The sequence below is a fragment of the Centropristis striata genome, chromosome 9 (genome assembly GCF_030273125.1).
Source record: "Centropristis striata isolate RG_2023a ecotype Rhode Island chromosome 9, C.striata_1.0, whole genome shotgun sequence".
Taxonomy (NCBI): Eukaryota; Metazoa; Chordata; class Actinopteri; order Perciformes; family Serranidae; genus Centropristis; species Centropristis striata.
Window position 1 is genome coordinate 2152888 of NC_081525.1, and position 27677 is coordinate 2180564.

The 27677-nt window shown below is 36.5% G+C and overlaps 1 protein-coding gene across 1 annotated transcript; it reads left to right on the plus strand.

The window, feature by feature from the left end:
* The first annotated feature begins 1779 nt into the window (after window positions 1–1779).
* On the plus strand, window positions 1780–25396 carry rab3b (RAB3B, member RAS oncogene family). The gene is made up of 5 exons (XM_059341590.1): window positions 1780–2160; window positions 8992–9216; window positions 19082–19200; window positions 21241–21365; window positions 23666–25396. The coding sequence occupies exons 2-5, from the start codon at window positions 8992–8994 to the stop codon at window positions 23848–23850; spliced, it is 654 nt and encodes a 217-aa protein (XP_059197573.1). The 5' UTR covers window positions 1780–2160; the 3' UTR covers window positions 23851–25396.
* The last annotated feature ends 2281 nt before the right edge of the window (window positions 25397–27677 follow it).

Here is a 27677-nt window from a genome sequence, read left to right on the forward strand (position 1 = left end):
CTCTCCTCTCGCTCTGATCGTCCCTGTCCTCTCCTCTCGCTCTTATCGTCCCTGTCCTCTCCTCTCGCTCTGATCGTCCCTGTCCTCTCCTCTCACTCTGATCGTCCCTGTCCTCTCCTCTCACTCTGATCGTCCCTGTCCTCTCCTCTCGCTCTGAGTGTCCCTGTCCTCTCGCTCTGATTGTCCCTGTCCTCTTCTCTCGCTCTGAGTGTCCCTGTCCTCTCGCTCTGATTGTCCCTGTCCTCTCCTCTCGCTCTGATTGTCCCTGTCCTCTCCTCTCGCTCTGATTGTCCCTGTCTTCTCCTCTCGCTCTGATTGTCCCTGTCCTCTCCTCTCGCTCTGATTGTCCCTGTCCTCTCCTCTCGCTCTGAGTGTCCCTGTCCTCTCCTCTCGCTCTGATCGTCCCTGTCCTCTCCTCTCGCTCTGATCGTCCCTGTCCTCTCCTCTCGCTCTGATCGTCCCTGTCCTCTCCTCTCGCTCTGATCGTCCCTGTCCTCTCCTCTCGCTCTGAGTGTCCCTGTCCTCTCCTCTCGCTCTGAGTGTCCCTGTCCTCTCCTCTCGCTCTGAGTGTCCCTGTCCTCTCGCTCTGAGTGTCCCTGTCCTCTCCTCTCGCTCTGAGTGTCCCTGTCCTCTCGCTCTGAGTGTCCCTGTCCTCTCCTCTCGCTCTTATTGTCCCTGTCCTCTCCTCTCGCTCTGATCGTCCCTGTCCTCTCCTCTTGTCTGATTGTCCCTGTCCTCTCCTCTCGCTCTGAGTGTCTCTGTCCTCTCCTCTCGTTCTGAGTGTCCCTGTCCTCTCCTCTCGCTCTGAGTGTCCCTCTCCTCTCACTCTGATCGTCTCTGTCCTCTCCTCTCGTTCTGATTGTCCCTGTCCTCTCCTCTCGCTCTGATCGTCCCTGTCCTCTCCTCTCGCTCTGAGTGTCCCTGTCCTCTCCTCTCGCTCTGAGTGTCCCTGTCCTCTCCTCTCGCTCTTATTGTCCCTGTCCTCTCCTCTCGCTCTGAGTGTCCCTGTCCTCTCCTCTCGCTCTTATTGTCCCTGTCCTCTCCTCTCGCTCTGAGTGTCCCTGTCCTCTCCTCTCGCTCTGATCGTCCCTGTCCTCTCCTCTCGCTCTGATTGTCCCTGTCCTCTCCTCTCGCTCTGAGTGTCCCTGTCCTCTCCTCTCGCTCTGAGTGTCCCTGTCCTCTCCTCTCGCTCTGATCGTCCCTGTCCTCTCCTCTCGCTCTGATCGTCCCTGTCCTCTCCTCTCGCTCTGATTGTCCCTCTCCTCTCGCTCTGATTGTCCCTGTCCTCTCCTCTCGCTCTGATTGTCCCTCTCCTCTCGCTCTGATCGTCCCTGTCCTCTCCTCTCACTCTGAGTGTCCCTGTCATCTCCTCTCGCTCTGATTGTCCCTGTCCTCTCCTCTCGCTCTGATTGTCCCTGTCCTCTCCTCTCGCTCTGAGTGTCCCTGTCCTCTCCTCTCGCTCTGATTGTCTCTTGTTATTGATGCTGAAGCGATCACGCGCCTCACCGCCTCACTTAGTATGAGTCATAGCGCGCAGGCGGCCGCCGCTCCCGCCGCTCCTGCCGCACCTGCCGCTCCCGCGTCTGCACAACAAACCCGCAGCGGTGATAGGACGCGGTAGCTGCGTGCAAACAGCCCGGAGAGAGAGAGAGAGAGAGACAGAGAGAGAGAGAGACAGAGAGAGAGAGACAGAGAGAGAGAGAGAATTCATTCACAGAGAAGCGGCTGGAGGTTATTTTTAGGGCGGAGGAGGAGGAGGAGGTGACAGGCAGCAGCTCCTTTGCAAACATTCCGCTCCGCCTCGGATCAGCAGCATGTCAGCGGAGAGCCGTGCGTAAAGAAGCTGCGTGAGGCGTTCAGGAACGAGACGTTTCACACACAGTTTCACCTCATTTCTGCGAGGAAGGAAGGAAAAAAAAAACCCTCTCTGCTGATTAGAAGACGACGCAGCCGGCACTCCTGGTTCTCAGCTGCTGCACAGACGGTCGGACGCGTCGCTCTGCCGAGGATAATAACACCTGTTTTATTATTATTATTATTATTATTTATTAGTGATTATTATTATTATTCTGTTGAGGGGGAGCAGCTGCCTCCATCAGGTGCAGAGAGAGAGAGAGAGAGAGAGAGAGAGAGAGAGAGCATCAGATCCGCCCAGCAGAGGTAAGACACACACACACACACAAACACACACACACGGGCCTGATGACTGATAAGAATCCAGAAAAAAAACGTCGATCACACCTGAGCCGGTGCGGAGCTCCTTTATATCCTTATAATCTCCTTATTTTTTTCGTTTTTTCTTCATTATAAAGGAAATAATAATAATAATAAATATTCTAATTTCCTTCATCTCACATCTGCAGAGACCCACAGTGTTCCCGTGGCCTTATTATCGATTATCATGTATTGATTTCATGGTTTTACGCTCCTCTTGCATCATTTTGAGCTGATTTGAGGGTTTTTGGGACCATTTTGTGCCTTTTGTTGGTGATAAAACATAATGTTCCTATAATATCCCATAATAATAATAATGAGACAGGTGCGGTGTGCAGGGATCTGAATCTATAATGTTTCAGCTCCCTGCAGGAATGTGGAGTCTTCCTCACTCTGCTGTCGTGTGTTATAATAATCTAACAAAACTCCATAAAAGGTTATTTTCCAATAATAACTGTATAGATGTTATGGTATAAAGAAAATCTTTCGTTTTTATTTGTTTTAAGAAATTATGTAAAGATAAAACTGTAATAACAGAGCATTTAATAATAATAATAATAATAATAATAATAATAATAATAACAACAACAATAATGATAGTAATAATAGTCATAATAATAACAATAATTATAATATTATTATTAATAATAATAATAATAATAATAATAGTCATAATAATAATAATATAATAACAATAATAATGATAATAATAATAATAACAATGATGATAATGATAATAATAATAATAATAGTCATAATATAACAATAGTAATGATAATAATAATAATAATAATAACAATAACAATAATATTATTATTAATGATAAAAATAAAGAGGTGAACATATGTAAATATCAGTTATTGTATGTTTTATATAATGATGTTATTTTTAATTTTTATTTGTTTTAAGAAATTATATGCAACACAGAATTACAGAGCATAAAATTAAAATAAAATAAAATAAAATAAAAATACATTTAAAAAGTTTTTTTTCTTTTTACTTTTTAACATTTATATAACACAGATTAATAGGGCATAAAATTAAATAATAAAGAGAAACTGGAATTACAGAGCATATAAAAATAAAATTATAATCAAAGTAACAGAAAATGGTTATTTTATCTTTTATATTATACACTTATATTTTCTTATTTTTTATTTGTATTAAGGAATAATATAATATGGTACAGTTAATACTATTAGTAGTATATAAAAAAAAAATAAAAGAAATGGGGGGATTAAAATGATGTAAATAATTGTGGCTGTATCTTTATTATACTTTTAATTATTATTATTATTGTTATTTTATAATATGAATTCACATTGCTATTACTTATTGTATTTTCAATTATTTTCTTAAAATGTTATTTGTATTTTAAGGGAATATATGGCACTGTAAAAAATTGGGGTTACAGAGCATATGAATAAATAAATAAAAATAATAATCACAGTAATCGGGGAAAAGAAGTTAAAGATAAGACAAATAATAAAATAACTTAATATGTAATGATCAGTCATAGTATTTTAATATTACTGTTTTATACATTTCTAATTTAGTATAGTTTATTTACATTTTACAGTTTACATTTAGTCATTGATCAGACGCTTTTATCCAAAGAGATTTACAGGAAAAGGGGGATAATGAAGGTCTAGTGCAATAAGAGGCCTTAATGCAGCAATCAGGTCTAGAGAGGATTCTCTGACCCAGTAGTTCTCAACCTTTTGGAGTCGCGACCCCCAATTTAACATGCATGTTGTCCGCGACCCCCACTCACTGAACAGAATCTCACACGCACAGTTCAGATCATACAAAAAATACACAAAATGACCAAAAAAGACACAAAATGACTGAAAAAGACACAAATTGACCAAAAAAAGGCACAAATTGACCAAAAAGACACAAAATTACTAAAAAGAGACAAAGAAATTACCAAAAAAGGCACAAATTGACCACAAAATGATAAAAAAGACACAAATTAACCAAAAAAAGACACAAATTGACAAAAAAAGACACAAAATTACTAAAAAAAGACACAAATTGACAAAAAAAGACACAAATTGACCAAAAAGACAAAAAAAGACACAAATTGACAAAAAAAGACACAAATTGACCAAAAAAGACACAAAATGACAAAAAAAGACACAAATTGACAAAAAAAGACACAAATTGACCAAAAAAGACACAAAATGACAAAAAAAGACACAAATTGACCAAAAAGACACAAAATGACAAAAAAGACACAAATTGACAAAAAAAGACACAAATTGACCAAAAAGACACAAAATGACAAAAAAAGACACAAATTGACCAAAAAAGACACAAAATTACTAAAAAAAAGACAAAAAAATTACCAAAAAAGGCACAAATTGACCACAAAATGATAAAAAAGACACAAAATGACCAAAAAAATGCACAAATTGACCACAAAATGATTTAAAAAAAGACACAAGTTGACCAAAAAAAGGAAACTAAATTACCAAAAAAGACCAAATGACCAAAAAGACTAAAACACATGAACACTTTAACACAGTGGAGACAGAGCTGACTTCCAAAATGATTTGGCGACCCCCAGAAATCATCTCACGACCCCAACTGGGGTCCCGACCCCAAGGTTGAGAACAGCTGCTCTAAGGAGGAGAGTTGTGGTGTGGTCTAGGAGAGAAGGTCCTCTCTGAAGGTTCAGGGAGGAGGTCAGGACCAGAGTCAGCTCTGTAGACCAGCATCAGAGATCTGGATCTGGTTCAGGGAGGAGGTCAGGACCAGAGACAGCTCTGTAGACCAGCATCAGAGATCTGGATCAGGTTCAGGGGGGAGGTCAGGACCAGAGTCAGCTCTGTAGACCAGCATCAGAGATCTGGATCAGGTTCAGGGAGGAGGTCAGGACCAGAGACAGCTCTGTAGACCAGCATCAGAGATCTGGATCAGGTTCAGGGAGGAGGTCAGGACCAGAGTCAGCTCTGTAGACCAGCATCAGAGATCTGGATCAGGTTCAGGGAGGAGGTCAGGACCAGAGACAGCTCTGTAGACCAGCATCAGAGATCTGGATCTGGTTCAGGTAGGAGGTCAGGACCAGAGACAGCTCTGTAGACCAGCATCAGAGATCTGGATCTGGTTCAGGTAGGAGGTCAGGACCAGAGACAGCTCTGTAGACCAGCATCAGAGATCTGGATCAGGTTCAGGGAGGAGGTCAGGACCAGAGTCAGCTCTGTAGACCAGCATCAGAGATCTGGATCAGGTTCAGGGAGGAGGTCAGGACCAGAGACAGCTCTGTAGACCAGCATCAGAGATCTGGATCTGGTGCTGCAGCAGGTAGAGGAGGAGCTGGAGGAGCAGCGCTGGGACCTTTTGGCTGGTTGGAGACCTTCTGGATCATCTGAAGCGGTTTCACTACGCAGCCTGGAGGAGAGTCTGAGAGTAGCATGGTGACAGATCTGTGTTTTATTGGTCATTTTGTATCTTTTTTTGTAATTAAGTGCAATTTTTAAAATCAATTTCTATCTTTTTTTTAGTATTTTTGTGTAATTTTTGGTCATTTAGTGTGTTTTATTGGTCTTTTTGTATCTTTTTTTAGTAATTTTGTGCAATTTTTTGATCAATTTCTATCTTTTTTTTAAGTAATTTGGTGTAATTTTTGGTCATTTAGTGTGTTTTATTGGTCATTTTGTATCTTTTTTGTAATTTAGTGCAATTTTTTAAATCAATTTCTATCTTTTTTTAGTATTTTTGTGTAATTTTTGGTCATTTAGTGTGTTTTATTGGTCTTTTTGTATCTTTTTTTAGTAATTTAGTGCAATTTTTTGATCAATTTCTATCTTTTTTTGTAATTTTGTGTAATTTTTTGGTTATTTCAAAGCTTTTTTTTGGTCATTTTGTATATTTTTTGGTAATATAGTACAATTTTTTTATCAATTTCTATCTTTAAAAAAAAAAGTAATTTTGTGTAATTTTTGGTCATTTAGTGTTTTCTATTTGTCATTTCGTAGATTTTTATTGTAATTTTGTGTACTTTTTTGGTTATTTTAAAGCTTTTTTGGTCATTTTGTGTGTTTTATTGGTCATTTTGTATCTTTTTTAGTGATTTAGTACAATTTTTTGATCAATTTCTATCTTTTTTTTGTAATTTTTGGTTATTTAGTGTGTTTTATCGGTCATTTCATAGATTTTTTTGGGTAATTTAGTGAACATTTTTTTGGTCAATTTCTGTCTTTTTTTAGTAATATTGTGTAATTTTTTTGTCATTTTAAAGTTTTTTTTTGGTCATTTAGTGTGTTTTATTGGTCATTTCGTATCTTTTTTTGGTAATTTAGTGAATTTTTTTGGTCATTTTCTATATTTTTGTCAGTAATTTTGTGTAATTTTTGGTCTTTTTTGGTACTTTTGTCTTTTTCTAGTAATTTTTTCCCTTTTTTGGGTAATTTTTTTGGCGATTTTCACATCAGGTGCCTGTAGAGAGTATACAGAGGAAGAAAGATGCAACACACTGAGTGTTTGTATGGTTGTGAGTCTGTCTGTCACTGAACCCAGAGACTAGATGACGAGCAGAATCTCCACATGCTGCAGACACTCACAAGTTATTTTCAGCCTGATGAATCACGTTATGAGTCTCATAAAGAACCAGAAGATTCTGAGCGTTCACACGTAACGAGAATCAGCGTTTCAGACTCGTTTCGTGGTCGTTCTCTTCCCTCCCCCGGTCCCCCGGTCCTCAGGTCCCCAGGTCCCCAGGTCCCCAGGTCCTCCGGTCCCCAGGTCCCCAGGTGTCCCGGTCCCCAGGTCCCCATGTCCCCAGGTCCTCGGGTCCCCAGGTCCCCCGGTCCTCCAGTCAGGGCCGGCTCTATGCGACATAGCTGGTCGCCAAATCATTTTGGAAGTCAGCTCTGTCTCCACTGTGTTAAAGTGTTCATGCGTTAATGTGTCTTTTTGGTCATTTTGTGTCTTTTTGGTCATTTTGTGTCTTTTTTTGGTCATTTTGTATCTTTTTTGGGCCGTTTTGTGTCTTTTTTGGTCATTTTGTGTCGTTTTTGTCAATTTGTATCTTTTTTGGGCCGTTTTGTGTCTTTTTTTGGTCATTTTGTGTCGTTTTTGTCAATTTGTGTCTTTTTGTGGTAATTTTTTTGTCATTTTGTGGTCAATTTCAGTCCTTTTTTGCTTAATTTAAGACATTTTTTGATCATTTTGTGTCATTTTGTGGTTAATTTGATTCTTTTTTGGGTAATTTTGTGTCTTTTCTGACAAATCCCAAAGTATCAAGTTGTTACTTTCTAAGGAGTCTCTGTCTTGAAGCTGACTGTTACACACTCAGGAGGTCAGAATGGACCTTTAAACTGATAGCAAAGGACTTAGATTAAAAATAACAATAAAATATAAAAAATATATATATAAATGCACAGACAGAGAGATGTTTTAGTTGTTGTCTGCTTCATTATTTGTCCAAAATTCGTCATCATCTGAGTTTGTATGAAGTTTGAGAACTACTGGCCTAGAGCGCCACCTGCTGGAGGGGCGCCGCCAGTCACCCTCGAGGCAGAAAAAAAAAACAATAATAGTTTTTCGATGCCCATTGTTGCCCTCCCTTATTTTGTTAACAATAAATATTTACAGAATAAAGAAACAGATAAACAATGACACTCGTGGTGCTGAGTCACGTGACGTGTGGTCACTGCCTTGCCCCCCTTTAGAAGGTCAGATCACTGTCACAGAGGTCAGGTCAAGTGACAGACACGTTATGTTTTGATAAATCTTGCAAGATGAAACACCGTCAAAGCTCTCCGGTGCTCAGTATCGAAAGAGAAGAAAAGAGGAGGAGGAGAAGTCCGAATCTTTTTTAAATGCCTTTTTGTGTGAAGACGTTTCATTTGTATTAGCTTGCTAGCTAGGTTGAAATAAAGCAACGCTAGCTTAACACAGTTAAGCACATTTTTCAAGGGGTTTGCTCTTTCATTGTCTCTCTTGTCTCTAACTTTGTTAGTGTCTCCAGCTGGGCTTCTTTGCAAATTGACTTGTAAGTTAATAATTCTATAGACAGACAGTTGTGTTATATAGCTGGTTGGCACCATGGGCAAACACAAACAGGAGTTCCCCTCCATGAAACAGAAAGCGGAGCTGTTCAACATGAGTCCAACAGAGTCTAACAGAGTCCAACAGAGTCCAACAGAGTCCAACAGAATATAACAGAGTCTAAGAGAGTCTAACAGGAAAGGTTTGTTTGCTCTGCGTCTTTGTTCAACATGCTGCAGGTTTGTTGGCTCGTTGGATCATATTTGGCTGCAGATCATCAGATTAAAACTTCTGAAATGTCAGCTGGAGGAGCAGCTGTTGTTTTACAGCCTGAGTGAAAAACACGTCAGGTGACTGTATAAAGAGAATAAAGAGCAAGAGAGATGCAGCTCAGGCAGCTGTTCATCTCATTTGTTTTGTTTTTTTTTGATAATTTTTGCATATTTTTTTGGTCGTCTCGCATCATTTTGGTAATTTTTATTCTTTTTTTTTTTTTTTTTTGTATTTTTGGTTGTTTTGCATTTTTTTGTGGTGATTTTGTGTATTTATTTTTTTAACCATTTTGTCTATTTTTGTCATTTTGTGTATTTTTTTTTAGTAATTTTGTCTTTTTCTGGTCATTTCTTCCCTTTTTTTGGTCATTCTGTGTATTTTTGGGGCTAATTTTACATCTTTTTATCCGTCTACTAGGTGAAAGTCCTGAGTGGAATTTAGTTCCTGTTCAGATTAATTTTTTCATGACATTTATGATGTTTTCTCTCTCCTGATCCGACGCTCCAGATGGCGAAGGCAGACCAGCGTTTCGGGCAGCGGGACGGCTCCGACCAGAACTTTGACTACATGTTCAAGCTGCTGATCATCGGGAACAGCAGCGTGGGGAAAACCTCCTTCCTGTTCCGCTACGCCGACGACTCCTTCAGCAACTCCTTCGTCAGCACCGTCGGCATCGACTTCAAGGTGAAGACGGTTTATCGCAACGACAAGAGGATCAAGCTGCAGATCTGGGTGAGTTCTCTCCTCTAAACCAGTAGTTCTCAACCTTTTTGAGTCGCGACCCCCAATTTAACATGCATGTTGTCCATGACCCCCGCTCACTGAACACAATCTCACACGCACAGTTCAGATCACCCAAAAAAGAAACAAAATGACCTAAAAAGACACGAATGGACCAGAAAATGATCAAAAAAGACACAAATTGAGCAAAAAAGAAACAAAATGACCAAAGAAAAGACCCAAATTGACCAAAAAAGACACAAAATGACAAAAAAAAGACACAAATTGACCACAAAATGATTAAAAAAAGACACAAAATTACCTAAAAAGACACAAAATGACCAAAAAAAAAGACACAAAATGACCAAAAAAGACACAAAATGACCAAAAAAACCCACAATGACCAAAAAAAGACATTAATTTACCAAAAAGACTAAAACACATGAACACTTTAACACAGAGCTGACTTCCAAAATGATTTGCCGACCCCCAGAAATCATCTCGCGACCCCAATTGGGGTCCCGACCCCAAGGTTGAGAATAGCTGCTCTAAACCACAGATCAAACCTCATTAAACCTCCAGGAGGAAGTACATTTACATTTAGTCATTTAGTCATTTAGTCATTTAGTCATTTAGCTTTTATCCAAAGCGACTTACAGGAAGAATAAAAGCAAACAATCAAGGTAAAGTGCAATAAGAGCTATTAATTATTATTATAAATACTCTGAGAACATCAAGTTCACCTGAAAGTAGGTCTGGTTGCTGGGAAATAAAATGGTCCTTTTGCTCCATAAAATATGTTGCTATCACTGTAACACAACAATATGTAATATAATATAATATAATATAATATAACGTAATATAATATAATGTAATATGATATAATATAATATAATATAATGTAATGTAATGTAATGTATTATAAAGTAATATAATGTAATATGATATGATGTAATATGATATAATATAGTATAACGTAATATAATATGATATAGTATAATATAATTTAATGCAATAAAATATAATACAGTATAGTATAATATAACATAATATAATGTAATGTTATGTATTATAATGTAATATGATCTAATATAATATAATATACTAGAAAATTTCCTCTGGGGGAAATTTTGAAAGGGCCACGGGGGCTACTGCCGGTGTGTGTACACTATGATGAGATTCTTCAGAGATTTCAAACAATTAATACTAGTAATGTTATAATACTATATAATATACAAGGAGCACACCTACAACAAACATTCCTCTTCAAGTATTTATTGATACAGCAACCTATGACCTTTAACCTCAAAATGTGTGTGTGTTTGTGTGAAACATTTGTATCTGGAGGAGTGTGCGCGCTTACGCGCGCATGTGTGTGTGTGTGTGTGTGTGTGTGTGCGTGCGTGTATCTTTAACTGTTATTACATTAAATGACCAGTGTGTGTGTGTGTGTGCGTGTATCTGTAACTGTAATCACATCAAAACATCAAAGCGTTGGGTCGACCAATCAGAGCAGAGCAATCAATGGAATTAACAGCTGTGGAATCTTCTGGCAGAGTGAAAGCAGCCAGAGGTGGACAGAGTGAAATTTCTGGCCTCGAACAGAAAGCATTTTTGGCAAAACCATAATACCTATCATTGATCCGACTTCACTTTGAGCGTCCTGAGTTCTTCCTGAACCTCTACATATGTTTTTTTTTTAAGAAAAATTAAAAAATAGCTTTGTTAGAGCGATCTAAAAGAACAGTTAAATCTCACTTTTTCCGAAATCTTCCTGCGTTTTTAATATGGGACCCAATGAGGCTGTTGGTGGTTTTGGTGGCGCATCTTTGCGTCGTACGCCCAAATTATAACTCTGACAGCTTTACCAGAGGATTGTGAGTGAGAAGACAAATTTTCCTACATTTCAATGTATAAATTATTTCTGTAGAGTGGAATTTGCGGCCTGGAGCGCAGTTTTCAAATTTATTTTTTGACAGTTTTACCTCTCCCTCTACACTCTGAGCGATGACATCACACACTCTGACACGAACATTCCGTGCAATACACACCCATTATAATCTCAGAATTTCTCCAAAAATGATCATGGTCATTGAACAGGGATTGATAAAAAACTATATGACCTATCGAAATGCAAATTAATACACCAATACATTAGACTTGTGTCGACTGTTTAAAGTTTAAATGGAGTCTCTAGGTGAAATTATGCCGGAGAAGTAGATGTCTGAAAATCTTCAATTAATGTTCTTTTTTGCTCATTTTCTTTCGGCCGTCCCATTCATTTCAATGCAAAATTTTGGGCAGTTTTTCGCGACTTACGTCACGAAAAATTTGTCACGAAAAATTCGTATTCCATAGAGAAAAGTAATAGCACACCGATCCCGATCAAACCGCACATTTTGATATATAATTTGTAGCGGGACGAAATTGCGTCCGCAAGAGGAAGAAGAAGAAATCCACAGTATAACAGTAGTGCAGCACTGGTCCCTACAGATATTGCTGTATGGGACCAGTGCTCGGTGCGATTGCCCCGAGGCCCTAAATATAATGTATTATAATATAATATAATAAAAGATAGTATAATATAATATAATGTAATATAATATGATATAGTATAATATAATATAATGTATTATAATATAATATAAGATAGTATAATATAATATAATGTAATATAATATTATATAGTGTAATATAATATAGTATAATACGTATAATGTTGTAATGTAATGTAATATAATGAAATGTAATATAACATAACATAACAAATAACATAACAGAAAAATCACATTAAATAATATAATATAGTATAACATATAGTTACATATGATAATGTAATATAACATACATTAACATAGGATAACATAATGAAATATAATATAACATACAGTTACATATGATAATGTAATATAGTATAATATAATATAACATAGAGTTCTATAAGAATAATAATAATAATAATAATAATAATAATAATATATAATATAATTTCATATAACATACAGTTCTATAATAATAATAATAATAATAATAATAATAATAATAATAATATATAATATAATTTCATATAACATACAGTTCTATAATAATAATAATAATAATAATAATAATATATAATATAATTTCATATAACATACAGTTCTATAATAATAATAATAATAATAATAATAATATAATGTAATATAACATACAGTTCTATAATAATAATAATAATAATAATAATATATAATATAATGTCATATAACATACAGTTCTATAATAATAATAATAATAATAATAATATATGATATAATGTAAAGTGTTGCGGTCGTCAGCTCGGAGCTGCTGGAGGATAAAAAGAGACTTCTGCTGCTTCTATCATCGGTGGCGATGTTGTTGCCATGGCAGCAGCTCTTCACGCTCACTCACTCTCTCGCCGACACACACACACACACACACACACACACACACACACACTAACAGTGTTGTCTTCGGTGGCAATTAAAGGGACCTCTCGGGGCGAAGAGGTTGAGACCCGGCAGGGGAGCTGCAGGGTGTGTGTGTGTGTGTGTGTGTGTGTGTGTGTGTGTGTGTGTGAGGCAGTAAGTAGAGCTAATCACAGCCGATTGATTCAATGTGAAGCACTGTGATGAGTAAAAAAAAAACGACAAACATGCATAAACAACCACACACAAACAATTATGCGATATTTGTGTCGGTGGAAATGAATTCTGATTTGAACAGCAAAGGCTCATGGGAGATGTAGTTGTTGGATGTTAACCAAAAACACAAAACATTTGTTTTATGTCTTGTATTGTAATATTGAACTCTTGATGTGACTGTTTGTGGTTTTTGTCATTTGATTGACTACAAATCATCATGTTGTAGTTTATTCTGCATCGTTTTGATGCATTTATTGACATTAAAAAACAGAAAAATCAGGTATTTTTGGATTAAAATTGATGTATTAGTGCTGTGACGTATTTAAACTGTTGGTTTAACACCTGGCAAAGCTTCAATTCAGACGTTTTACACATCAGCATCATGTTGTAGTTATTTCTGCATCCTTTAGATCCATTTATTCACATTAAATCACAGAAAAATCTGTTTATTTTGAGTTTCTACTGCTGTTTTAGCGATGTAACATAGTTTTACTGTCTTGTTATTGTCGGCATGTTATTGTTTAATTCGATCTAAAATAAAAATCATAACATTCACTCTTTTAGCAGCAGAAAGCTAATGCTTCTTTTCGTAATTTCGATTGACTACAAATCTACAAACTTAACCACAAAGTTTTGTATATTTGCACCAAACTACTGATAATGTATATTTGCTGTAAAAAGAAAATCTCTCAAATCTAATCTAGCTATCAATTGGCCGCTAATGTTAGCATGCTATAGTTCGGCCGGCTAACGTTAACATGCTATCGATCGGCTGCTACCATTAACATGCTATCGATCGGCCGCTAACTTAAGCATGCTATCGATCGGCCGCTAACTTAAGCATGCTATCGAACGGCCGCTAACTTAAGCATGCTATCGAACGGCCACTAACTTAAGCATGCTATCGAACGGCCGCTAACTTAAGCATGCTATCGATCGGCCACTAACTTTAGCATGCTATCGATCGGCCACTAACTTTAGCATGATATCGATTGGCTGCTAACTTCATGCTATCGATTGTTACAATGTTATAACGTGAAATTATCATAATCTTGAAATAACGTGATAATATCCAGCATGTCCAGACGTGTGCGTCACTTTTAAGTGTCCTCTGGAAACACTTCTGTTGTGTTGTTATCTTTGCAGTATTTTCTAATGCTGTTCTTGTGTTGTCAAATTGATTATCTTTTTTTAATTTGCTTGTGTTTTGTGTCTTTGCATGTGTTTTCTTCTTTCTGCAGCGCTGTGAGCTCTCAGGGACACCGTAGAATTTTAATATTTAGCGAAATAAGAAATACATCAATGCTTCGACAAACCAAGACAAGCAAAAAGTCTCCAAAAAAAATCTATATTTGAGCCGCCCAACTGAGCAGGAAATGACCTGATCGGAAACATTCACTGGGCGTAAAATCCAGTAGTTTCTCGTGGTGATGTTGACCAATCAGGGAAGCGTTTCTCCCAGTTTGTCGCTGAAGAACTGGACCGGTTTGAACCGGTTTCTGAGCGCCGAGGCCGTCCACAGACTTCTGTCCACTCGGTGACGTCTTCTCAGTGGGAATCAAACACACATTTCTATCTGCTTTTAACTCGACTGAGAGAAATCAGTCACTGCCAGAAGCTCTGCTTATCACGCTCTATGATTAATGTGGCCGCACACACACACACACACACACACACACACACACACACACACAGACTGCACATCAAATCTGAATTAATTAAATGCAAACGAGGACTCTGCTGTGGAGGAAAGAAAGAGAAAAGCAGAGATTGGTGAGCGGAGCAGAGGAAGCGAAGCACAAAGAGGCTAAATTTAGCAGGAAGACTGCAGCAGAGCAGCTGAACGCTGTGAGGAGGAGACGAGGCCGCTCACAGACTTGTTGTTGTCGTTGTTGTTTTTGTTGTTTGTGGACGGGCGTGAAAGTCACATTGAGGCTCGGCCGGTTCGTTGCAGTGGATCGATCGGAGCCTCAGATTAAACGTTCAGAGTCTGAGAGGAGATGAAACCGTGTCTCCCTCATGTTTATTTTGTCTTTAAGTGTTTGAAACCACCTGATAATCTGAACAATCTACTGCAGAAACATTAGCATGATAGCTCCTCTCCTCCAGTGGGAACAAGAAGAAACATTCATTTTATTTTAACCCTCAGAAATCTCTGAAAAAGTATGTTTTCTTTCAAAATAAAATCACCAAAAATCCACCGTTTATCGTAGAAAGAAACAGGCGTTATCGTCGGAGTTTCAACTTTCCGACGGTCCTTGAATCAATCATCTTTTATGAAAGTTTCCGTTATAAAAAGTGACCAAAACTTGTGTTAAGGAGAGGCTGGAAACATGACAATACTGAGAATATGTGGAGAAAACTGGTTTGTAGGCACTTGGGAAAGTGTTTATATATAAAATCCGTTTTATTCAAATTTTTGAAATTCAACATATACTTCAGTACATACAATATGTGGAGAAAACCTTTTTTGTAATTTTACATATTTTTGGGGGTAATTTTGTGCCTTTTTTGGTAATTGTCTGGGTTTTTTGTATCATTTTATGTTGTTTTTTGCTAATTTTGTGCCTTTTTTTTTTACTCGTTTTATGTTGTTATTTGGTCATTTTGTGTCTTTTACTGGCAATTTTATGTATTTTTTTAGTCATTTGTATAATTTTTGGTGATGTTCCATCTTTATTTTTGGTCATTCTGTGCATCTGTTGTTTTTTTTGTTTTTTTTACAATAATCGTGACACTTGGAAAAGTGTTAAATTCGGTTTCATTCACATTTTTTAAAATAATTCATCAGAGAAATGCAACCTGTTTTTTCTGATTTCTGTCATTGTATCTGTGTTATTCTGCACAAAGACTGTTTGAGTTGTTCCCACTTCTAGACATAGTTGTGCTGATTCTACAGAGCTGCAGGACTTATAGATTTATATAGATTTTATATCTTGCAGAGGAAAATGTAGAAACTCCCTGAAAGCTGCTTGTTGAGGTTCGGAGGTTTAAAATCTGCATCTGATGATCATAAAGATGATAAATAAACCTGAAAACCTGAGAGCAGCTGACAGGTGAGAGCTGCAAGTGTAGATTAACATCATCAACACGTCGCTTCTGAGAGAACAGCTGTGTGTGTGTGTGTGTGTGTGTGTGTGTGTGTGTGTGTGTGTGTCGTTTAGCATCTTTTTGTCTTCATTTAAAGCAGGGGTCTCAAACTCAAATTACCTGGCAGCCGCTGGAGGCAGTATCAAAATGACAAAAAAAAAGACACAAAATGACAAAAAAAAACTAAATGACTTTAAAAAGACACAAAAGGACCAACAAAATACACAGGATGACCAAAAAAGACATAAAATTATTTAAAAAAAGACAAAAAATGACCCAAAAAAGATACAAAATGACAGAAAAAAAACAAATTACTTAAAAAATAAACAAAATGCCCAAAAAAGACACAGAATTATTTAAAAAAGACACAAAATGACCAAAAAAGGCACAAAATTACTAAAGAAAGAAACAAAATTACTAAAAAGACACAAAATTACCAAAAAAGTCACAGAATTAACAAAAAAGACACAAAATTATAAAAAAAAAAGACACAAAATGACCCAAAAAAGACACAAAATGACCAAAAAAGACACACACTTTTTAAAGTGGTTTATACAGGCAGGATGTGTGTGTGTGTGTGTGTGTCTGTTTATATATTCCTTCATGTTTGAGTGACACTTTTTTATTTATTTTTTTTGTTTTTGGTTCTGTGAAGAAAATCGATGCTTTTAAAACATGGAGGACTTCAGACCGTCTCCATGGAAACAGCAAATTGGACAATTAGCCAAATCAAACAGTCTGGTTTCTAAAGCCAGAATATCTCAGATAATATCCAGACACACAGAGTCCAACAGGCAGAAACAGGAACATTTACTGAGTCTGTGCTTATGTTCAGTTTGGAGCTTTATACATTAAATCACAAAACAGAATATTAAATAGTTAAAATCAGCCCCATCTTGATGCATTAATAGTAATAATAATCCAATAATATATTTAACATTCTGCATAACGAGTACTTTTACTGTTGATACTTGATACGAATTTTGAGGTGCTTTTTATTTCTATTTTATGTATCTTTATTATATTGATTTAACATAAAAACATGATAAATTTACACATTTTTATAGATTAGAAACACAAAACAGAACATTAAAAATAGTAACTATATAATAAAATGCTGTGTACATAAATGCATCCATAATAATAACCCAGTAATATAGTTATAATATATGAAACAATCTGCATATCGAGTACTTTTACTTTTGATACTTTAAATACATTTTGACACTTTTACTTTAGTAAGTTTTGAATGCAGTACTTTTACTGTAGTGGAGTAATTCCACAGTGTGGTATTAGTACTTTTACTGCAGTAAAGTAATCTGAATGATTCATGAATCATGATTTTTCCTGTTTTGCTAACATTAGCATGCTATGATCGGCCGCTAACGTTAGCACGATATTAATCGGCCACTTACGTTAGCATGCTATGGATAGGCCGCTAACGTTAGCATGCTATCGATCGATAGCTAACGTTAGCATGCTATAGATAGGCCGCTAATGTTAGCATGCATTAATAATCTTCCAGCTTTTATACGTTTTTAATGTTCATCACGTCTGTTAAAGCTCAAAATAAACCAACCAGTGGTGGAATGTCACTGAGTATACGTACTCAAGTATATTTTGAGATACTTTACTTGAGTATTTCCATTTTATGTCACTTTATACTTCCTCTACACTACATCTCAGATGTAAATATTGTACGTTTGACTCCACTACATTTATATCCGACAGCTTTCAGATTGAGATTTATCATAAAAACATGCTATTGTAGATGTTTGTTGCTCTGATGTCAGAGTTTAATGCAGATCGTGTCGTTAACTTACAGCCTAAAAGGTTAAATGAGCTTTTGCATAATGTTTTTTTTATAAAAATGAGAAAAACGCATCAGTTCCAGCAGGAGAATCTGAGGTTTTATACTTCAGTTATTATATATTGTAGTAAAAACAGACAACTACACAAACTAGTTTTCCCATCAAGTTATATTGGTTATAATTTGTTTATAATTATAATTTAGTTAGTAGTCTTTAGCAGTGTTGGGGGAAGTATTCAGATCTCTTACTTAAGTAAAAGTACTAATACCACACTGTGAAATTACTCCACTACAGTAAAAGTCCTGCATTCAAAACTTACTCAAGTAAAAGTACAAAAGTATCAGCATCAAAATGTACTTAAAGTATCAGAAGTAAAAGTACTCGTTATGCAGAATGGACCCACTCAGATTGTTTTATATATTCTAAATATATTATTACATTATTTGTAATGTGCCTTTTATGTAACCAGTGTTTTAATTTAGTAAAGACAGGACTCATTGTATCTACTTAAAATACTGTTATGAGGTTTAATTAAAAATATGTCTAATCACTTTAAATTGATCTTATATTTTATGTTATATCTCAACCTGTAAAGTAACTAAAGCTGTCAGTTAAATGTAGTGGAGTAAAAAGTACAATATTTACCTCAAAATGTAGTGGAGTATAAGTATAAAGTTACATAAAATAAAAATACTCAAGTAAAGTACAAATACCTCAAAATTGCAGAGGTGGACAAAGTATTCAGATCTCTTACTTAAGTAAAAGTACTAATACCACACTGTGAAATTACTCCACTACAAGTAAAAGTCCTGCATTCAAAATGTACTTAAGTGAAAGTACAAAAGTATCAGCATCAAAATGTACTTAAAGTATCAAAAGTAAAAGTACTTGTTATGCAGAATGGAGCCACTTAGATTGTTTTATATATTCCAAATATCATATTATATTATTATTATTGATGCATTTATGTATACAGCGTTTTAATTTTCTCAAGGTAGGGCTCATATTGACTATTTAATATTCTGTTATGAGGTTTATTTCAAAAAGTGTCTAATCACCTAAATTTATTGTGTTTTTTTATGTTAAACCTCGAGTGCAAAGTAACTAAAGCTGTCAGCTAAATGTAGTGGAGTAAAAAGTACAATATTTGCCTCAAAATGTAGTGAAGTAGAAGTATAAAGTGACATAAAATGGAAATACTCAAGTAAAGAACAAGTACCTCAATATTGTACTTAAGTACAGTACTTGAGTAAAAGTACTTAGTTACATTCCACCACTGGTGTTTAGGGCTCCACTAGGTTGGAAACTAACATGTGACTGTGTGTTTGTGTCCAGGACACGGCGGGGCAGGAGCGCTACCGCACCATCACCACGGCGTACTACCGCGGCGCCATGGGCTTCATCCTCATGTATGACATCACCAACGAGGAGTCCTTCAACGCCGTCCAGGACTGGTACGACTCCGGGAGACTCTTCACGCTGCTTCTGCTTTCTGTTTCAGGCTCAAACTGTAAAAGGGTCAACCACTTCCTATTCAGCAGTGGTGGTTCTACACAGGGGCCTCCAGGGGCCACTGCCCCTGTGAAGAAGCCCTTGGCCCCTGCTGTGGCCCCTGTGTCAAATTAATGATAAAATGATCAATTTATAACGATGAACGACAGAACAATTCTCACCTATTTTTTGTTCAAACAATATCTCACTATACAGAAAAGGAACCCAGAATGTGTATATTGTATAATAGTTTAATTGTGCAATAAAAGCTTTTGTATATAGGAAAAAAAAAAGATCATTCTCACTGTACTGCACTTTCAAAAAAAAAAAAAAAAGTAATTTTGCACAAAAATGACAAATTTCATTGTCTTACGAAAATATTTGTTATTGTTGGTAAGTCTCATTGTTTCAATCGGTGCATTTGTGTCTTCCAAATATATTTAAATGAAATTTTTAAATAAGCTAAAATAAAGGATTTGAATTTATTTTAGAATCGGTGGTTATGGGCGGATGGAGTGGATGTTTAGCAGTGGTGGAAAGTAACTAAGTACTTTTACTCAAGTACTGTACTTAAGTACAATATTGAGGTACTTGTACTTTACTTGAGTATTTCCATTTTATGTCACTTTATACTTCTACTTCACTACATTTTGAGGTAAATATTGTACTTTTTACTCCACTACATTTAGCTGACAGCTTTAGTTACTTTACAGGTTGAGATATAACATAAAACATAAGATCAATTTAAAGTGATTAGACATATTTTTAATTAAACCTCATAACAGTATTTTAAGTAGATACAATGAGTCCTGTCTTTACTAAATTAAAACACTGGTTACATAAAAGGCACATTACAAATAATGTAATAATATATTTAGAATATTAGATATTCACTTTATACTTCTACTTCACTACATTTTGAGGCAAATATTGTACTTTTTACTCCACTACATTTAGCTGACAGCTTTAGTTACTTTTCACTCGAGGTTTAACATAAAAAACACAATAAATTTAGGTGATTAGACACTTTTTGAAATAAACCTCATAACAGAATATTAAATAGTCAATATGAGCCCTACCTTGAGAAAATTAAAACGCTGTATACATAAATGCATCAATAATAATAATATAATATGATATTTGGAATATATAAAACAATCTGAGCGGCTCCATTCTGCATAACAAGTACTTTTACTTTTGATACTTTAAGTACATTTTGATGCTGATACTTTTGTACTTTCACTTAAGTACATTTTGAATGCAGGACTTTTACTTGTAGTGGAGTAATTTCACAGTTTGGTATTAGTACTTTTACTTAAGTAAGAGATCTGAATACTTTTTCCACCTCTGATGTTTAGGGGGAGATAGCAGGTCAACAATAAATGACACATAGCCGAACTTTGCAGCGTTCTTTCCACAAGAATCAGTATCGTCACTGTAAAAAAAACTGTTGTTTTTACGGTTAAAAACCAGCAGCTGTGGTTGGCAGAACTTTACCGTAATAAATATGGTAAAATGACATTAGCACTGTTGATTTCCTGTTTAAGATTGCCATTTTAGTCCATATTTTACCGTAAAAAAAAAAAAAAGGGTTTTCCATGAAAAGAAACACTGTTTTGCCATATAATTGGCAAGAAAATCCTTTATAATTAGACATAATTAAATATTACAGTATATTTCTGTTAGAGATATGATGTTTAGTACATTTAACAGTGAGAAAAAGTATTTTTTACAAAAAATATATGCAAAAATGACGGCTTGTATATATATTACAGTATATTTTTTGCTACAAACACGGTGCCAGTGTATTTTACAGCGGAGTAATGTATTTTTAATTTTTTTGTTTTGACTGATTTATACGTCTACAGTGTCTGAATTAACACATTTATCATTTTACGTCTTTTACTGTCGTGGTTTAGCAGCTTTTCACCGTAAAATCTACAGACATTTTTTACAGTGTTTAGTATACTCTGAATACTAACTGGTTTAAAATGTGTTTCCAGGGCGACTCAGATTAAGACGTACTCGTGGGACAATGCCCAGGTCATCATGGTCGGCAACAAGTGCGACATGGACGAGGAGAGAATCGTTCCTCCGGAGAAAGGCAAACACCTCGCCGACCAGCTAGGTGAGACGCTGAGAAACGGATAGGAATGTTTCCTTTAAAAAAAAAATCACAAAAAATCCAGCGTTTATCGTAGAAAGAAACTGTAAAAACAGGAATTATCGTCAGAGTTTGAACTTTCCAACGGTCTTTGAACATATCATTACATAATTACTAATGTTTCCGTTATAAAAAGTGACCCAAACTTGTGTTTAAATGTTGATATTAGTGTCAGAATATCTTTATTCTCCATGTGTCATTTAAAATAAAGAATCTGTTTACACAGAGCAGAGAGGAGAGGACAGGAGAGGCTGGAAACATGACAATACTTCAATATGTTAAATATGTGGAGAAAACCAATAAGTGGTAGTTCATCTGGCTTTAATAGTCATTTTTGTACTGAAATGTTGTGTATTTTTTTGGTCATTTTGTGTCTTTTTTGCGTAATTTTGTGTCTTTTTTAAAAATAATTTTGTGTATTTTTTGGTAATTTTGTGTCTTATTTGGTCATTTTGTGTATTTTTCTGGTAATTTTGTGTCTTTTTTGGTAATTTTGTGTCTTTTTTGCGTGATTTTGTGTCTTTCTTTACTAATTTTGTGTCTTTTTTGGTCATTTTGTGTCTTTTTTAATAATTTTGTGTATTTTTGTGGTCATTTTGTGTCTTTATTTGGTCATTTTGTGTCTTTTTTTGGTTATTTAGTGTCTTTTTTTAGTAATTTTGTATATTTTCTTGGGAACTTTATGTCTTTCTTTAGTAATTTTATGTCTTTTTGTAGTTTTTTGGGTCATCACGAAAAGGACTATAAAAAGAAACAAAATGACTATTAAAGCCAGATGAACTAGCACTTATTGGTTTAAACCACTGTGCAGAACCTGCCTGAGAATTATCATGTTTTTAAGTTTTATTCAGCATTAAATTAATACAGAGATAAATGTATGTACATATGTGAGTTCACTGCAAACAGGAGCTTTTTTATCAACAATTCGGCTACTTTTATATAATAATTTGACAGAATGTAGACAAATGTAGACTAAAAAATAAGAATAAGGGCAGTTGAAGCTGAAGTGTATTAATGTTCACTGTGAGAACCAGCAGCTGAACTTGTGTTCAACAGTAAAACTCATTTTTTAAGTGTTGCCTAAAGCTAAGCAATGTTTGGATTAGGAATACTGGTTTAGCTGCTCTGCCGGAGGATATTTTCTGGCTGATATGAGCGTTTAATAAAGTACACGCTGCAGGCAGGAAGACAGAGCAGCGAGGTCAGAGCTGGAGAAGCTTCAGACGGATTCAGCAGGTTTTACTCTCAGATATCAGAGTTCCTGCAGCTTGTTTCTGTGTGTTTCACAGTGAGATATTTGTAAAGTGGGAACGAGAGTCTAAATACAGCAAACACTCCTTAAGATGCTCAAATAGATGAAACCACACCCAGATTACAGGAGACACAGGAGATCAGCAAACCGCCGGTTGAACTCTGACTGAGAGGAACTGAAGCTGTTTTATGTGTCCGTTCTCTTTAAATCCTCCAGAAACAAAAACACTCAAAGAACACACAAGTTACAGAAATACTGCTGCCTCAGTCTGTTGTTTTACTGTGGTGTTAAAGGGTTAAACACACACACACACACACACACACACACACACACACACACACACACACACACACACGTGCGCACACACACACACACATCCTGCATCCACACATCCATACACCACTTAAAAAATGGTGTGTCTTTTTTTGGTCATTTTGTGTCTTTTTTGGGTCATTTGTGTCTTTTTTAAATCATTTTTGTGTCTTTTTTGGTAATTCTGTTTCTTTCTTTAGTAATTTTGTGTCTTTTTTTGGCCATTTTGTGTCTTTTTTGGTAATTTTGTGTCTTTTTTAATAATTGTGTGTATTTTTTTGGTCATTTTGTGTCTTTTTTTGGTAATTCTGTGTCTTTTTTTCGTAATTTTGTGTATTTTTTTGGTCATTTTGTATATTTTTTTGGGAACTTTGTGTCTTTCTTTAGTAATTTTGTGTATTTTTTGTAATTTTGTGTCTTTTTTAGTAATTTTGTGTCTTTTTTAAATAATTCTGTGTCTTTTTTGGTAATTCTGTGTACTTTTTTGGTCATTTTGTGTCTTTTTTTGCTCATTGTGACACAGCCTCCAGTGGCCGCCAGGTAATTTAAGTTTGAGACCCCTGCTTCAAATGAAGACAAAAAGATGCCAAACGAATCCAAAGACTCATAAAGTCTGTGGTGCAGCTGTGAGCTGATAGAAGACTTCTCTCTCTCTTGACCAGAAACAAGCTGTAAACTTTCCCGTCTGTTCCTCCTGCAGGCTTCGAGTACTACGAGGCGAGCGCCAAGGAGAACATCAACGTGCGGCAGGTGTTCGAGCGGCTGGTGGACATCATCTGCGTGAAGATGTCGGAGCGCGTGGACGTGGAGGTCCCGGCCGCTCCGGGGACCAAGACCACCAGACTGACGGACAAGCCCGCCCAGCTACCTCAGAAGTGCTGCTGATCGCCTCCCGTCCCCCTAAAGCTCTCCAAGAAAAAGAAAAAAACAGATTTAACTATTGTAACATTCCTCCACTCTCTCTCTCTGCTTCGGTCCATGTTTGTGAGCAGTCAATAATCACTACTGCCAGTTATTTAGTCCGTCTCATCCCCGTCCCGTCTCCAGTTCACCCAGTTCACCCAGTTCACCAGGTCGTCTCACGGAGGCGGAGGAGCAGCGCGGCAGTGCACGCCGCTGCACAGAAACTCTTAATGTGGCGGGTTTAGAAGCACAATAACTTCTCAAAACAAAGATAAATCAACAAAAAGCACAACAAGGGAGCTAATATCATATTATACCGTATCATTTAATATAATTGATGCCTTTCTGAAGAGTTAACGCTTGAAAATATTCAGCAGCAAATTCAAATTCTGCCCCAGTTTACAGGGTGAACGACATGTTTACTGTTAATAAACCTGCCGTATTAAAACAGGAAACAAGTTGTTCAGTCCAACACTGTTCACCACATCATTAAAAAAAACGTTTTTCTGCGTTTAGTCAGGACGTGTAAAAGAACTGAGACGGTATTAGAGGCGAGGCTCCGTTCATTCCTATGAAAGTTGCTTAGTTGTGCATGAAGCCAAAAAAAGTTCAACTTCCATGCATGAAATTCAGAGCAAATTCAGTTGTCTACTTCCAGTTTCTGCTAATTTGAATGGTGATAAAAATGTTTTTCTTTTAAAAAATGCAGCAAATTGACTTCAGGCCGGATTCAAACCCCCGACAAGGACTCGGCCTTAGTGGTATGTGCTCGGATTTAATCATTTTTGACTCTTATCAGACCAAATTTAGCAAATTTTGTGAGCCAATTTTACAAGTCATTTGGCTCGTTACCTTAAAGAAAATGTTTCTGCTGACACGGTGGAGCAGTGGTTGCAGTGGTTGTAGTGGTTGTAGTGGTGCACTTCGCCTCACAGGGAGAAGGTTGCAAGTTCTGCTCCCACAGTCCAAAGACATGAAGCTTGGGCTTAATTCTTTAACTCTAAATTGCCCGTAGGAGTGAATGAGAGCCCTCTGCAACCTAAGATCAGATAATCGAGAATTCTTTAACTAAAGAATTTATAGACGCGACTTTTCCAGCAGAAGTTTAAGAGAAAAGATGTTTTTTTGACAAACTCAGAAGTTTTAATTTTACCATTTGGCCCATACACTGCAAGTTATTTGGTACATACCAAGATAAATTTCTTCTTTTTAAAGTGTTCAACATGCTTATTTCTAGATTTAATCATCTCAATTCAAGAAATATTGTCAAGTGAAATAATTTCCCTCAGATTTACTGTTTTATCTGGTTTTTAGACTAAACACATTTTTTGCATACTCAAGTAAAGTACAAGTACCTCCAAAACTGTACTTGAGTAAATGTACTTTGCACCACTGCGAGTGTGTTTGTTGCTCTGAGCTTAAACCAGAAACCCAAATAATCCAGTTTTATATGATATTATCGGTTTAATCGAGGTAAAAAACGACAGTAATTATAAAGATTTAGAGATGTTCAGCGTGCTACACACTGCCACAGTCTTTTCCTGTCTGCACCTCAGATTAAAATTTGATATTTGCGTCAGGCGTGCACTGCCGGGCGCAGCTGGAATCAGCTGGAATCAGCTGCAGCGGCTAATTCCAGCTGCAGCAGCTGGAATCAGCTGGAATCAGCTGCAGCGGCTAATTCCAGCTGCAGCAGCTGGAATCAGCTGGAATCAGCTGGAATCAGCTGCAGCGGCTAATTCCAGCTGGAATCAGCTGGAATCAGCTGCAGCGGCAGATTCCAGCTGCAGCGGCTGATTCCAGCGGATTTGCAGCGGCTGATTTCAGCTGGAATCAGCTGCAGCAACTGGAATCAGCTGTAGGGTGGACAGAAAGCTCAGCACTGCCTCTCCTCTCAAAGTGTAGCACAACGAGAAACTGACCATCGCAGCTGCTCCTGTTCACAAGTTTACAGTCGTCCATCATCAGATTATAAGCTGCTTCTCCAATAGTAGTGATAGCGAGTCCACTCCGATACAGTCTGCCTATCGCCTAATAACTGTTACTGGCCTTACTTAGTGCTGTCTGTGGCTTTGAGAGACGCTTTAGGGCTACACCACCAATGCACAACGTCCAGGCAGGGCTGCAGCCAGAACCACTGGAGGAACGGGTCCAGTCCCAAAGTCCAGAACGGGTCCAGAGTCCAGAAACATTCAGTGTGAAGAGTTTTAACAGCAGAGAGAGCCTCCTGGTGTTCACACAGGCTTCATTTCGATTGATAGAGTTGTTCCAGTGTTCGTGTTGATGTGTCGAACACTTTAAATGCAAATGAACAGGAATCTAAAAAGTCATTTCTGCATCTTTGGGATTAAGCCTCTTTAATTACCAGAACACTTTGAGTCGTATCTCAGAGCGACGAGATAAAGATGTTGCAATTGTGAGATATTTTTCTTGCAGAATTGTCAGATAGAGATCATGTAATCATGGAACAACACTGACAAATCAAACTGATAACTGACATCTATGAATGATTCTGTTTCGGCCCGTTTTCCTTCATCAGGACCTCCAACGTCACTGAAGTTTATCAGTCAGAAACTCGTCTCTCGTGCACAAAACAATTTAAATTTCAAGTCTGCAGACACAGATTTATGAGCACAATCTTTAGCTCCAAATATGGTCTTCATGCAAACAAAACAACCACAAAAAAGGTCAGACAAAATGAGAAATATAAACATGCATTCAAAGATAAACAAAACAAGCAGAAAGACAAACAAACTAAAAGAGACTTTAAATGACTACAAGATGCAAAACAACTCAGAAAAAGATGTAAATTACTGTAAAAAGTCACAAATTGACGATACAAAGAAGCAAAAATAATCACAAAGACACACAAAACCAGCTGAGAGACATGAACAATGACCACAAAGACATGAAAAATAATGACAAAAGGACCAAAAGGACCAAAAAGAAACTCAACACTATTACGAAATTACTACAAAAAAGTCAAATGACAAAAAAAGTTACAAAATAACCACTATGAGACACAAAACAAGCGCAAAGATGAACAAAACGACCACAAAATGACTACAAAGAGACACAGAAAGACCACAAACACTAAAAAATGACCATAAAAAGTCACAAGACAACTGTGAAAAGTAACAAAATATTGACAAAGAGACACAAAACAAGCACAAGAAGACCATGAGAGGCAACAAATGGTGCAAAATTACTATAAAGAAGTAAAAAGACCACAAAGACACACCAAACAATCACAGAGATATGAAAAATAACTACAAAGACAAAGGAAACGACGACAAGAAGATCCAAAATTACGATTAAAAAGTCACAAGAGAACTGTAAAAAGTAACAAAATATCCACAAAAAAAGCACAAAGATGAACAAAACAACTACAATCAGACACAAAAAACCATAAGGAGGCACAGAATGAAAACAAATGATGCAAAATTACTATTAAGAAGTAAAAAGACCACAAAAAATTACTACAAAGACAAACAAAACAACTACAAGAAGATCCAAAATTATGATTAAAAAGTCACAAGACAACTGTAAAAAGTAACAAAATATTGACAAAGAGATACAAAACAAGCACAAAACGACCATAAGAGGCAACAAAAGATGCAAAATTACTATAAAGAGGTATAAAGACCACAAAGACACAGGATATGAAAAATAACTACAAATAGAAAGAGAATGACTTAAAAAAAAGTGCAACTATTATATTATGATAAAGTCACAAGACAACTGTGAAAAGTAACAAAATATCCAAAAAAGAGACATAAAACAAGCACAAAAAGACCATAAGAAGGTGC

Coding starts and splice junctions, on each gene's coding strand:
- rab3b (XM_059341590.1), top strand. CDS start 8,992: ATGGCGAAGGCAGACCAGCGTTTCGGGCAGCGGGACGGCTCCGACCAG. Junction 9,217..19,081: donor GGATCAAGCTGCAGATCTGG/GTGAGTTCTCTC, acceptor GTTTGTGTCCAG/GACACGGCGGGGCAGGAGCG. Junction 21,366..23,665: donor ACACCTCGCCGACCAGCTAG/GTGAGACGCTGA, acceptor TTCCTCCTGCAG/GCTTCGAGTACTACGAGGCG.